The sequence below is a fragment of the Cavia porcellus genome, unplaced genomic scaffold (assembly GCF_034190915.1).
Source record: "Cavia porcellus strain 051 isolate PalLab524CR breed Dunkin Hartley unplaced genomic scaffold, mCavPor4.1 scaffold_30, whole genome shotgun sequence".
NCBI classification, from domain to species: domain Eukaryota; kingdom Metazoa; phylum Chordata; class Mammalia; order Rodentia; family Caviidae; genus Cavia; species Cavia porcellus.
This window is the reverse complement of record NW_026947513.1, coordinates 45689357-45704138: the sequence shown is the minus strand read 5'-3', so window position 1 is coordinate 45704138 and position 14782 is coordinate 45689357. Positions and strand designations below refer to the sequence as shown.

At 40.6% G+C, this 14782-nt stretch overlaps 1 protein-coding gene across 1 annotated transcript; it reads right to left on the bottom strand.

The window, feature by feature from the left end:
• Nucleotides 1-263: 263 nt before the first annotated feature.
• Enam (enamelin) lies at nucleotides 264-13849 on the bottom strand. The gene is made up of 8 exons (XM_003467537.3): nucleotides 13796-13849; nucleotides 12630-12698; nucleotides 12477-12521; nucleotides 11643-11684; nucleotides 10004-10273; nucleotides 8556-8618; nucleotides 6175-6228; nucleotides 264-3086 (listed from the first exon to the last, which is right to left on the bottom strand). Exons 1-8 carry the CDS (start codon nucleotides 13847-13849, stop codon nucleotides 264-266), a joined length of 3420 nt encoding a protein of 1139 aa, XP_003467585.3.
• Nucleotides 13850-14782: the final 933 nt, after the last annotated feature.

Here is a 14782-nt window from a genome sequence, read left to right as displayed (position 1 = left end):
TAGACAAGTGACTTCCAAGATTTAAGGCTGGGTCTGCTTTCTCTGAGGTCTGCACTAATGTGTGACAACACTGGGTCCAGCCACCCCCCCACCCTCAGTCTTGCCCAGTCTCACTAACCACCTGGACCCCTATTCCTACTGCTGGGAGAAGAAAGAAAGATCACTGAGAAGGCTGTGCATTATTTAAGTCTTGGGGAAACCATTTGGGAACCATTGGTATAGAATATATATTTTCCTTTTTCTCAGAATGCTTGAAATAATCCCTAGACCTGAATTAGTAAGCAGTCTTGTATCTGGTCCTGAGGATCAGTCCCTCTTTGAAAAGATTCAAATGGAGTGTGTCCTGCTACACTGAGCTGGTCAGCATTTATACTTCTAAATGGCTCCCCAGTAGCGAACCCAACAAATGTGTTAGGATTTTCAGTAGGCTTAGTTAGATCCCCACCAGATGGGCCTGGTCTTCTACTGCTAGATGGAGTTCCAGTGCTAGAGGAGTGAAGCTGTGTTAGTTGGGAGCCAAAGCATGGTACCTGCAGGATGCTAGGTGGCCTCTGTTGCGGCCTGTCATCCTCCTCTCCTTGCATTTCCTTTTGGATACCTGGGGGCTTGAGGCCTTCATCAAGTGTTCCAATAAAAAGCTGCTCAGGAGTAAGGTTGACAGTTCTTTCGCTGAGATGGTTGCCTTCAAAAATTTGTTCCAGAACGCTGTTCCCATCTCCTCCAAGATCATTACTGAGACAAAGTGTGTTTGACTGAGGGGCACTGGCTTTGGGAAAGGATCTGACTCCCCCTGTGCCCTGCTGGGTCTTTGCAGAGCATGGAGCATTCTTCAGAGAGGACACATTGTCTCTCAAAGTGCTTGGCTTTGTGCTTTCCCCAGGAAGTTTCTTCTCTGAGCTATTCCTCTGGCCAGGCAGGATGCTGGTTGGGGAAACATTCGGTCGTGTGTGCGTGGTGTGACTACTTTCTGTGTAGGTGGGATTGGTGTTGTGATTCTCTCCTGGCGCCAGGCCATAGGATGGGGTGTAGTCTTGCAGGGCCAAGGGATTCTTATGGGGCCCTGCAGCACCCCCAACACAGCAGGAGCTGCTTGGGTTTGGGTGAAATAAATGTGATTTTGTTTGACCTAAGGGATAGCTCTGAGGCATTACATCAGGGAAAGCCAAATGCGATCTCTCTGGTGAATACAACCTGGTCATTTGCATATCATAATTCAGATTCTTGCCTTCCTGCCAGGTTGGGGTTTTCTGGAGCCCAACGTGGGGCTGACTGGGATAGGGATAGTTCTTTCTCTGGTTTGGTGGACCGACTTCATGTAAATTTGTTGCCTGATCCCAGTAGTTTCTGTGAAACTGTGGCTCGCTTTCCTGCTGCCCCTGCACTTGAATCCCCTGATCCCAGGAGTTTGGTGAAGGAAAGAGAGCACTTCCTTCTTGTCGCATGGCGTTATTAACCTGATGACCTCTGTTCTTCCCTGGCGGAGACACTGTGGGACCTGGGCTGTAGGATGGGAAAGTCTCATCAAGGCTCCAAGGATAAAAGTCAGTGTAAGGAGACTCTTCTCTGGGCTTAGATGGGTTATCTAAGGGATAGGGAAGGTATTCCTTTGGTTGATTTGAGGCATACTGCTCACCATCATTGTGCCTTCCCATGGGCCTTTCATTAAAGCTCAACACTTCCTCACCCCACCTACTTAGTCCTGGAAAGGGCCCGTGTCTGGTTGGATCAGATGGGTCCTTTTCATTATACTGGATGGTCTCTTTCTGATCTGTATTCTTCAGAGGATACTGTGGAGTTTTTGCTTGTGTTTTGGGAGAATCAGCTCTCTTCTCCCATGTGTTGCTCCCAGTGTATGGTGAATTTTCCCTGGTGTAAAAGGAGTTATATTTATGGTAGAAAACACTATCTTGAGAGCCCGGGGAAACATGAGGTAAATGTTTGTCCTGCTTTCCAGGATCTTCTTTAAAGGGTGGAGGGATTTCGTGGTGACTCCAAGTATTTCTTCCAGCAGGAAAATGTTCTCTTTTGGGAGAAGGGATTACCTCAGGATAGATGGGCTGGTGTGTACTGTGCTTTAATTCAGGCTGCATAGTTTGTGATTCATATGGAATTCTTTTTGGCTCTAAAGCAACCCTTTTGGGAAAGTTCTGACTTTGGGTTTTTGCATTGGAACTTGGCACTTTTATGACTTCTCCTCTTGGGTAATAGGAATTTTCATATTGATTAACAGAATTAAAATTTGGGCCTAGCATGTTATCCTCTGGATGAGGCCACCCATAATTTGGTTTATTAACTCCAGGATATTGTGAATTTCTCCAGGAGCCTGACATACCCTTTGTAGGATTAATTGTGCTTTCTTTTTGACCTAGGGACTTTTCCTTTGGATTTTGGATCTTTTCATTGCGGCCAATAGTACCTTGTTTGGGACTCATTGGGGTAACATTGGTCCCCACAAAAGGTTTGTTTGGCCCTTGAAGCTTTCTTCTGAAATTTGCTGGGTTTCCTGCATAACTGGGGTAATTGGTTCTGGAAGTGGGAGTGTAAGCTTTGTGATAAGTTGGATTTTTGGGCCCAGCTGCTTGTTTGCCTTCCCAAGCGAAGGAGTTCCCCTGAGCATCCCATTGACCTGGTTGGTTCCGGTAAGAAGGTCCAGGTGGTCTCTGCCCAGTGGCAGTATGTGTGGGATTTGATTGTCTTCCTGAAGGAGAATTTCTGATGTTAGGTTTTGGATAACTTCCATAAATATTGGGCTGATTTGGTTTCCATGGAATTTGACTTCCGGGTATTACTTGGCCTGAAAAATTAACTGTAGGGAGTGGGAAGATCCCATTTTGAACTGTAGGGTTGTTGCCAGTATTCAGCCCAGGAATACTGTTTAGTGTTGGACCGGTGTCATTTTTGCCTTGATTTGTTAGTTGGGTAGAATTAGTCTCAGGAACTGTAGAATTAGCTGAAGGTTCTGATGGTGGATCCTCTGGCTTAGGAGGATCTTCTTCCTTAGGTTTTTCATAATCTTCAAACATCTCTTCTGAATAATAGGGACGACCTCCAAAGCCAGGATATCCAAAAAATCCGAAATAAGGATTCTGTAGGGAAGAAGATGGAAATTCATAATTATTCTTTGTTCCCTACCATGCTGTGCTGCTTGGAATTTTTTTAAAGCAACAGGAAAATCTTATCGACCACATGCTTCTTTTAACACCATTGGCTCTTCTGTCTTGAAATTCAATGCTTCTGTGGTTTTCATGATCTACACCCTTGGTTTTCTCTTTTGGTGTTTTTGACCAATTGGCCTAGATCTTAAATCTGAAGGTTTAAGTTTATTATTTATGTGTATACTTTTTAATTTCTTCCCCTTCGTCTGCCCTCTTCATTTCTGTTCTCACACACCTGCCTTGAACAATCTGTGGCATGTCTATACTTTCTATCTGGACACATGCTAATGATCCAAAAAGGCATAACTCCATCCCATGACACCATCTCCTGAAGCCAAGGCTGCTCCACTGAAGTGCTCACTGGGCTCCTCTCCACCAAAACCCTTCTCCAAAATTTTACATCTAACAACAGTCACCAGTAGCAACTCAGTCACTGCTGACAACCCAGGTTTCCACTTTCTCCCTTATTTCCCTGGACAGTACCCCACTGTGTGAGGTACTAGAAAACTGTGATGAGAACACAATGATTTACTCAAAACTTTCACATAGAAAAATCAAGTGGGTGAATCCCAGGAAAATACGCATCTGAAATCAGTGAGATGTTGTGTCTGAAAGGAGTGTGTGCCGGAGCCCGGTTCTGCCATGGCGTCCGGGCTGGAGAGGTGGCAGCCAGGCTGTCCTGGGGGACGGTCAGGGTGCCCCAGGGGAGAGCGAGCTTGCCGGGGACAGGTGGGTGTGCGGAAGCCTGCACTCTTCTTTACGCCCCTTACTCCTGAGCCGTTGCAGTGGCGTCTTCCCGGATACTGTGTGCTCTTATTTTTCTCTAATTGCACTTTTCTGCGAGCACAAGTTGTGGAGGCTGGGAGTCAGCACATGGGGATTCTCCCACTGTGGCCTTCCAGTGTGTGTTTAAAATCCCCCTCACTTTACAGGATAAATTCTAAACCTTCTAGCACAGCACGGAAAACCAGACAGTGTAGTGCTGAACGGGGCTCTAGGCAGATGTGGATTGAAATGCCTGTTCTTGATTTAGTACCAGGGCTGTGACGGGTGACCAACTGCAGTTTACCTGTTCATTTGTAATGCAGAGATAATAAAATAGTATCAACTGGTAGCTTGTTGCAATGGTCAAATGAGACAGCAAACTGAACGCACAACTCACTTGGAACTTGGTTAATTGCTAATAAGTGTTAATCATTATTATCTATAACTTTCACATTCAGCCTGACCCCCTCCCCCTACATACTTCATGTAGTTGCAAGTTACAGCCACTCACAACTACCTTGAGTACTCTGTTCTCTTTATGGCCTAGTGCCTTTGCTCACGGCTTGCTCACACCCACCTGTCCCTGGCAAGCTCGCTCATCCCTGTGGCACACTGAGTGGCCCCCAGGACAGCCTGGCTGCCACCTCTCCAGCCAGGACACCATGGCAGAACCGGGCTCCGGCACACACTCCTTTCAGACACAACATCTCACTGATTTCAGTTGCTTATTTTCCTGGGATTCACCCACTTGATTTTCCTATGTGAAAGTTTTGAGTAAAAGCATTGTGTTTTCATCACAGTTTTCCAGTACCCCTCACAGTGGGAAATGCTATTTAATCATAAGCTCTGCCTGTGATGTTTTAGACATTTGTAAAGGCATTTAGGTCATTTAGGTTTTTTTTTTTTAACAAATTTAATCTATATAAAAATAGTGCTTTTTAAAATCTCTTTATAGAGAAGATGAAACAGGCAGGTGAGTCTGTGTCTCCAGTGTCCTGCAGGGAATCTGGCACCCTGCCCTGCCACTCCAAAGGATATATGGGGACATGATGCCTGTGTTAACTGCCTGGCTCACTTTGTTCACTTTCTCATGTTTGCAAAAGTGTGAATGACGGTTTCTAGGTTAAGTTCCACACAGTTATGGGAATTGTTTACTTGGGGTTATTTCATAATGATGTTTTTAGAAAACATCTTGCACCATTATTGACAGAGTGATTTTCCAAGTCATTATTTTAAGAGCACACCAATGCCCCATCCCCTGCTAAGTTATTGGTGTCTGTGTTTCACTGAGAATATAGCACGTATGAAAGGAAAAAATGGCGGTAAGTTCTGGGGTAGGGAGACGTGGCACAACTGCTAACATGATTTTTTTGGTGATGTGGTAACTAGAAGTTTTCAGGGTTTTTTTTTTTTTTGGTACCAGGTAATTGAATCCAGAGGCTCATACTGAGTTGTAGCCCGAGCCCTTTTTATTTTTGTTTTGAGACAAAACAAAATCTCACAGGTTGCTTAGGCTGTCCTCAAACTTGCTGTTCTCTTGCTCAGCCTCCTGAGTAGCTGGATTATAGGCATGCACCAAAAGGCCAGACGCAGTACTAGAATTAATTAATGAGATAATTAATTACTAATGTTTGTTGAGGGTTTCACTATGTAATTCTGACTGGCTTTAGCTGTGTAGCCCAGGCTGGATTTGAACTTTTGGTGATCCTGCTGTCTCTGTCTCTTGATCGATAGGATATACGGGTGAGCTCCATCATGCCTAGCTTCAGTGCTAGGATATTTTAAGTGTGTGTCACTCTGATATATATTTGATTGTTTCTTCATGTGATGTAGTAAAAAGCCATTAGGCTAGGTATCAAGAAAACTGGGCTCTGGGTCCATTTTATCCATTAACTTACTAGGTGAAATTGAAGAGTATTTCATCTTCTATAGGCTCCAGTTTATATGTACAATAAACAAATTAGATGTTTTTAAAATTCCCTTTTGAGGTTAACATTCAGAGATGCACTTAACTCACTTCTCTGCTTATCACTGTCTAAAGTCTTAGCTAGCATGTGAGAGTCATGTTTCTGTCCTTGTGGAGGAGAAGCGATGAATCACTGGTTTGATTTGTTTCACTTTTTTTTTTTAAGACAGGTGCTTGAGCTTCGGAAAGTTCATGTGTTGGTTTTTGACTTTCCTATTAGATGTTGGTCAAAAAGCAGAGGCTACTAATGGTTATTCCTTGTGGGAAATGTAGCTTTGCTGTGCTTACCCCTCCGTCTTCATTGCTGAGTGGTGGGCGTCCATAACCTGGGGGCGGCATCCTCTGGAAGGTGAAAGACACAATGAACACAAGAGAAAACTGCTCTCCACCTGCCATTTGTTTGTAAGACTGAGGGTGCATTAGATTAACCCGAGTTAGAAACTGGGTGTTAATACTCTGAGCCTTTAGCTTCTCTAGTCATTAGCTCTCACTTTCTAACTATTAAGAGTTATGAGCTCTCAGAGATTACTGGTAAATATAAACACTTCAGCTGGTTCCTAGATTGTCCTTCGCAACATGCCCTGAGTGGCTGGATCTCTTATTTGGCAGGCATAGCACCTTTACCATTCCCACCACAGAAAGGGGAGAAAGTTAGAGGGGAGGGGAGGGTACGGGGCAGGGGGAGGGAAGACATAGAGTGATTTGAGTGACATTAATGTCCAAACATCCATAATAGAATATCTAATAATAGAGATTAAATAATTGTTGTTATTTTTCGAATGCTCGCTTCAGGTATGAGGTCAGTCTTCCTAATCAAATTTGAAAAGTGAGTTTCTGCTCAGGAACTGTTACAGAGTGGGAGGATTTAGAAAATCAGTTTGATTTCTATGGGCATTCTTTTTTAAAAGTCATCTTTAAAAATTATTATTAAAGCACATTCATTGTATTGATGGGTTTCACCATAACCTTTCCGTCCACGCGTACACTGGTGGTGTGCTTCTGTGGTACCTGTCTTCTGGTTCCCCTGCATGAACGCTCTTCGCTCCCTCTCTCCTCTAGCTTCCTTTCACCTTTCTCTTGTAGTCCCTCTACTGCATTCAGGTCATCTTTTAAAATGTTATTTTATTCTAGCTTTCACATGTAAGACAAAAATGTAATACTTGTCTTTCTGGATTTGAATTATTTTACTTAACATTCCACACCTCTAGATACACTTGCCTGCAAATGACATTTTGTTCTTTATGGCTGAATAGTGCCACATTCTGTTTAGATGCTGTATTTTATCTGTTCATCTGTGGACAGGCACTAGGCTGATTCTACCATGTGGCAGCAGGTACCAGTGCTGCAGTAGAAACGGCATGCTGGCGTTTCTTAGGAATGCTGACTCCGTCCCTCCAGGTGTGTATCCAGGAGTGTACACTGGACCACGTGGAAGCTCTACCTGTTGGTTCTCAAGGATGCTCCATACTGTTTTCTCTGGTATTGCTACTGTGTTATTTACATTCACACCAACAATGAATGAAGAGTCTCTTTTCTCTATATTATCAGCAGAATTCTTTCTTTTTTTGTTTTCCATAATAGCCATTTCAAGTGGAGTGAGGATAAAGTCTCATTGTAGTTTTGATTTGCATTTTCTTGCAGCTGAAGACATTGAGTGGTTTTTTTAATGTATATTTATTGGTCACGTGAGCTTCTTTTCTGGAGAAGTATTGCTCAGATTATTTGTCTCTTTCTGGATTGGGTGGTTCTTTTGTTGTTAAGTTTTTTGATATATATACATACATATATATTACTATAAATTTTTAAGAAATTCTGTGAAGATGAGACTCATGTTACTCTGGCATGAGAGTCAGGCTGCTTTTAAAGTCTTTATCCACCTTAGTTTCCTTAACTCAGTATGGCCATGAAAGGAAGTCACTCTTTTAAGGAAAAAAGCGCTAAGGAACTCGTACTCTTTGAAATTTATTGTTCCTTGTTAGTAGGAAGCCCTCTTTGTTCTAGAGTTGTAGACAAGAATAACCTATATTAAGACTGAACAAACAGTTGTCAATTATTTCTTGATGTTGTTTCAGTTTTTTGTAATAGACCACAACTGGCCTTTGCTATTTCTTTAGTTCAGATAGTTTGTCACTTTTTAAAAATGCTTATAAAACTATTTCAATATTGTTTTATTTTAATAGTTCTAAACTGAGAATTCTTTGAGAATTCTTTTATGAGTATTATTTTGCAAGATTATAATGATATATCTGTGGTTATAAATAAGACATCATGGAAAGGTCTTGGTCTAATCATATTTGACTTTATGGTTCTCAAAGTCCATTTTGTTTCAGTTTTCCCATTATACTGAATGAGAATGAGTGTTGTACCCATAATCTATCAAGGAAGTGGAGGGATAGTAATAAAGTAGCACAACCCTTTTACATTAATTTATCAATAAGGTTTGAGTAGCTGTTAGGTGGTTCAGCTGGTTTCCATGCCATGGGTTAGTCTGAGTGGGAAATGCAGTGAGAAAATCTTCATTTTCTGGCTGATCGCTGCTGTGATGCATTTGTTTCCTACTCTCATGATTGGGGTAGCGCGTTTCACTACAGTGTGCAAACGTCTGTTAACTTAAGGTATAATACAATAAAATAATTTTTTATTGCTAGTATGAAATAAAAACTTCTTACCTGTGGAATTGGCCATGGTGGTTGTTGAAAGGGGAATAATCCATTGTTGAATGGTGGGAATGGCTAGAGAGAAAGAATTAGAGTTACATGAAAATGAGAAAAATAAATGCAACATGAAATGAACTGAACATAGTTATATGAAACTTGGTCTATATTTCCTTCTGCACTGAGTTCTCCTCTATGTGTGTGTGCTTTAAAGGCAGAGATGGTAATAATAATTACTATTATTGGACAGTTTTTCCAAGTACTGCATTGAGTATTTTCTGTTAAGTTAACAGAGTCCTCAGATAAGAATGAAAGATACGTTCTATTATTATTCTCATTTTACTCTTGACTCTGAGGGTTAGAGAAGTTATCACTTGCTCAAAATCTCATGCTTTGGGAGTGACTGAAATCAGGGTTCAAATCCAGGAGTATCTTTTTATTGATTTTGTATTCCCTGTACCTGTCATTGCATGTGATGATAAATGACCAAATCACAGCTTCATACAGGTGAGGCGAGGTCTTGAGAGACCATCTGTGCATCTTGCTTTACATCAGGACTACACTTCTGTCATCCTGAAGTGCTAGGAACAATGCTGATTTTAGAACACCTGTTTAAACTGTCAAAATAGAGATCTCTGTTGCCATTTTGTTAGTGGGGATATTATTGTCCAGAAAGGTGAAGTGACTTGTCCACCACCGTAAACTGATAAGGCCAGGGATAGTACCTAAGCCTTTCTTTTTTCTTTTTTTCTTTTTCTTTTCAATTTTTTTGTTTTTTGAGACAGGGTCTCGCTATGCAGTTCAGGCTGACCATGAACTCACTCTGTAGCCGAGGCTGGCCTCTAACTTGTGGCAGTCCTCCTGCCTCAGACCCAAGTGCTGGGATACAGATGTGTGCCACTATGCCCAGTGAGACTTTGTTTCTTGACTTTTACACTTACTGTCGCTTTGTTGTAATGTATTGGCTCCACATTTTAAAAATACTTTTTCTTATGTATGTGTGGTACTGAGGGATTGAACGTAGAGCCTTCACACTGTGCCACATCTCCAACCCTTTATAAAGATTTATTTTGAGATAGTGTCTCCCGAAATCTTAGTCGCTCGAGCTGGGATCAAACTTGCAATCCTTCTGCTTCAGCGCTGAGAGTCCTGGGCATGCACCCCCATGCCCAGTAAAGATCTTCTTTACAAGGATACTTAGGTAGGACCTTGCACTTACCAGGCAGGTACTTTGTCACTGAGCTATATCCCTGGTCCCTATTTAGGTAATATTTAGCCGAAAAAAGCTAGCCTCAACTTGCCAGGCTATTTTGGATAAATGTCAGAACTAAACTAAATACGGTGCTCCCACATGGGCCTGCCTGCCCTGCATGTAGCAGGAAGCCTGTGTGCGGAGACTCGGGCCCCCACAATGCTTTTCAGCTTTTGCATGATTCCGATTTGGGATTCCCCACAGGCCTCACCTGTGGCGGCTGGGCATCTGCCTTGTCCTTGGGCGGGTTTTCTGGTGGCTGATTGGAAGGCTGCTTTTCTGGTGGTTTCTGGGGCTGAGTCTGGTTGGGCTTCTGAGTCTCCTGGTTTTGATCCGTCTTGGTCTGGTGTTGGGGTACTGGGGGGTTCTGCCACCCACTGGGTAGTGGATGGGGCCACATGGGGGGCATTGGGTACTGTGGGTAAGGCGGAGGAATTTGGTAACCATTTCCGTAAGGGCCCATAGGGCCCATAGGTGCCATCTGAAAAAGCAGCAGAAACAGTGACATTGCCTTGGGGCTGAGCTGCAGACTCCCATTCTGTAAACCCAGCCAGGAGACTTAAAAATTCTGTGGCCTTGACTTAGCAACAGTGTTGTCATGCTAAAATGAACTTCCATCTTCTAGAAAACCGACCTAACTGAAAGGCACAATTCAGTAAGAAAGGTCAGTTTAAGAATTTGACGATTTCTAACTCTGGAATCTTACTCAAGTAAAAAGTGTATTAGGTAAGTCACAGGGAATTTGATGTCAGGTTCAAAACATGTGACTTGTTACCAAGCTGATTAAAGAGAAGAAAAAACAGAAAGAAGGTAAAGAATGCAAGACTGTGAAGCAAAATAGAAATCAAAGCAAAACAAAACAGAACAAAAAACGAAAACAGGTAAAGAGAAAGAGTAAACATTGCTTGTCTATACACCCTTACAATGTTCCTGTGCTTCTTGGCTACAGGTGGATCCTCCTTAATTGTGCTTTTGTTATTAGGATCTCCACAGTTGCAAAGCTGAACAGAATAACAAAAGCAGTTCTGATTTGAAAATTTATGAATTGACATCAGAGTAACAATGTCAGTATACATGGAAACATTTCCTCTGAGGTTTAATGCCAGTCTATCTCTAATTTTCATTAATTAGTCTATTTATTGGATGATTACTCATGGTATAGTGTAGTGCAAAAGCTGTGAGAATTAAGATTCAGGATATTATGAAAATGAAGTTGGTGAAAAGGTTGACCCATTATCAAAGGCATCAAAAGCAAGAGGAGGGTCTGAGAAAATTGGGCCACAGAAGTTGAGGAAGAGAATATTGAAAATAATGATTTTAGGTGAGAGTCTTCAAGTCAGGATGGCTTTATTCAGATGGAAAATATTAAGAGTAAATTGCTGAAACCTCCCCCTTTCCCTAAAGGCTGTAAAGTTTTGAAAAACTATACCCAAAGAGCCAGCTGACATCTGAATAACCAACAATTTCAGTGTCACCTTTCAAAGTAATAAATAAATTTACCTCCTTAATAGTATTTACTATGCTATTTTTGTGGCTGTTACTTATGCTATTTTTGTTGTCTTCTGTAATCTTTTCCCAAAATCAGTTTTCCTTGGGTATAAATAATCCTTGTAATTAATAAATGATTTTGACTTATAGGAGAGAATACTAGTAATTAAAAAGGAGAAAATTTGGTGTAAAGGGACAAGTAAAGCGATTTTCTGTTCTTGAACCTTTCATAATGATTATAATATAGTTTAGACACCTGAGTAGCTACTGGCTACTGTCTCTGTTACCTAAGGCAAACATTACAGTGTAGCTCGCTGGATGTAAACAAGAAATCATCAGAAATATTATAAAGAAGAACTTACAGGTGGGGGATGCATATAGTTGAACTGGCCATAGCGCATCATCTGCAATGAGAGGAATTCATTAATGTGACCTACAGTGAAAGCTTTCTCAGTTGACAGGTGATCAGGAATAAAATTGAATTTCCGGCTTGAAGGTAGGCAGTCATAATGTCTTTCAGTAGGTATACATGAGTTTATAATGAGTATGCCTTTAAAAATTTCAGGGTCTTTTTAAGTCAGAATTTTAGTTTGAGAAGAATCAACATAGAATAATCAAAAAAATCAAGTCTATTTGAAGTTTTGAATATTCTGTTCTATTTATTTGGTGCTCATGATTTGAGAGCAAGATGACTCTACGATGGTTCTTTCAGAGGTGTGTTGGATTTGGCTAGTGATCCTTGTATGTATAAAACAGATCTGGGTGTTTAAGCATCTACTTTTAAACGCTTGGGACAAGTGATTAGTTTTGCTACCTAACAAACATCCAAGAAGCTACTATCGACTCAGTTTAAGATAAACCCTTTTATGAAGAGCAGTACTGAGGCACACAGGTAGGACTATGTCAAGAGAAATTACTACTTTACCTCAGTTAGAACTTTCACATCTTCCTACTTTTTTTTTTTTGGTCTTTTTCCTTTTTATTGGTACCGGGGATCGAACTGACGACTGCCTGCTTTACAAGGCAGGCGCTTATGCCGCTGAGCTAAATCCCCAGCCCCTCATCTTCCTACTTTTACTTCTTCTTTTATTAAAAGTTTGATATTAGCAGAAATTTTGTCAGTATACTCATCTTTCATGAACTTCTACTAAAGGATGGGCTCTGGAAAATCTTTCCCCGATGCTGAGCATACATACCTCCTCACTTTTGCTGCTAAATCCAGGCATTCGGGGCATGTACATCTGGAACTGAGAGCACAGAGACACATGAGGGCCTCAGCTGAAACAAACCCCACTCGTTCTCAGGCTGTGCAGCAACACTGCACCAAGGAAATGGCTAGGAATACTCACTGGCATGGCAGCAGAATTACCAAGCAGACCTAGGAATACCAAGAGCATCTTCATTTTTCCATTTGGTACCTAGAATACAAACCAAATGTTGTTTTTGGACCAAGAGAGAACTGTGCTTAGGGCCCACTGCAGTTATTTAGGTCCTAGCCTGCCCACCGGTGTAGGAGAGTACAGGTATGCAGGGTGGCCACTGCCATATTCAGTGTCAAGGTACTATGAGTTATTACCCGGTACTGTCCTGAGCTGGCTGAGGAGTCAGATTAAAAAGGAACGATGAGAGAGGGAAGGAGGGAGGGGAGAGAGAGAGAGAGAGGTGATGTGGAAATTAGAAATTATGAGGTCATCTGAAAAACATTTATGGCTTTGCATTTCTAGGTGACAAGTTAGTTTACAAAGTCAGAAATATGTAGCTGCACATTCCAAAATTAGGAATTTATGCTACATTTTAAGATTTTAAAGATATGGCATTACAGAAGAATTAACATATTCTAATCAGATGAAAAATTTCTGTTTTTCCTTCTTTTATTCCTTTTTCTGTGTAATTATTGTTATTATTTTACCTTTAAAAACCACTACTACTCAAGGGCTGGTTAGGACAATAAAAAGAAATGCCAATAAATGTAAATATATTTCTTTGGTAGCGAAATGACAGCTAAAACAAGTGTGTGTAATATACGTTACAGTAGCACAAGGAAGCTAGCAAATAGCATGCCGCTGTCGGTTCACTCTTCGTATTATTCCTAAGATAATGAGTTGAGGTTTTGAGGAACTTTGGATGTTTACTTTCTCTCCTGATTATTCATCAACTACTTCTCTGTTGTAGCCATCATGCCCATTCTTGATAATTTTGTATCCTCATGAGAGATGTGACTTTTTATTTTGCAAACACTCATTATCAAGTGCCACTTATTTTCTTTTATAATATTAGTTTATTATCTTACATGATTTTTAAGATTCCTTCTACCTCTAAAAGTTCATGACTGGATAAAAGTTTCTGATTGTTTTTAGAATTGAAAATAGCCTTCAATGATTGCTATGAAGTACAAAGACTATATAAATTCTGTGGTTCTTCTTACATATTAAAAAGTGCTTTATCCACTCAACTATACTTCTTACAGCATTTAGTTTAATAGGTTAGATTCTGAAAACTAAATGAGAATACTCACCAAGTTATACAGTTTAGGAAAAGAGGCCCCCTTTCTGCAGTGAAGCAGTCGCATTTTTTCACTGAAACTTTCATAAGCCTTTGGGAAGAAATAAAGATTTAGCACAAGAGGTTTAAATGCAAGTAATCAGACAAGTAAATGGAACAAACAGAGAGGCATCACCACTGAGGTGGTGCATCGCGTTGGTTGTTATATCTGATCATACCTTTATTCGACGGTCCTCAACATCAAAATTAATCTTCCTTGTTTTAAGATTAAGATGAAAGCTAAATCAGAGAGAAAATGACATAGGAGTTGTATTTTGAGATACTTCTAGTGCAATGTTGGCAAAACTTCACATTTTTATGGAGAAATATGCAAAGCTACAATATTAAAGGAAGCTTAATAGTTTGCAAGAAAACCTATTAGAAAAACAAACATGCTAAATAAACCAAGAATTTAAACTTTTATCAAGTTAGTATACTAAATAATTACACAACCAAAATTAAGGAATATAATAAGGAAGTCAGTCAATATCTACAAATTAAGTTCATTATTTGGTACCCTGTATTTTATGTTAATAATTTCTAATACTCACCCAGTGCTGGTTAGAAGCTGCAAGATATAAAAAATGAATTTTTACTTCAACTTTGTTAATGTGTCTTTGAAATAGATTCGCAGTGGTCTGTAGTGGAAACAACTACAAATTGCTGAAGTCAGGGAGAGCCAAGAGCAAGACACATTTATTTCTTAATAACAAGACAAAAATTCTTCGTGAAGATGTGATATTGAGTCCCAAAAAGGCATAAAATAAAAAGATTCCTCCTTGTCAGAACCCTTGGCATAGCAAGATCACATTTAAGCACTGTTGTAGACATGTACAACCAATCAGCTTTGAGGGAGATGGCTTTGCCATCACAAGAGTTTAAGGTAAACACACTCACACAGGAAGATTCAATGTAAAATTTATGATGTGTTATTACAGGAGCTGTCAAATCAAGTCTCTTA

Excerpts from the sequence above, each read along its gene's own strand:
- Enam (XM_003467537.3), bottom strand. The coding sequence starts at position 13,849 with ATGCGACTGCTTCACTGCAGAAAGGGGGCCTCTTTTCCTAAACTGTAT. Across the intron at positions 12,699-13,795 it reads TTCCTAAACTGTATAACTTG|GTACCAAATGGAAAAATGAA; the intron begins GTGAGTATTCTC and ends TTTGTATTCTAG. Across the intron at positions 6,229-8,555 it reads CACCATGGCCAATTCCACAG|AGGATGCCGCCCCCAGGTTA; the intron begins GTAAGAAGTTTT and ends TTCACCTTCCAG.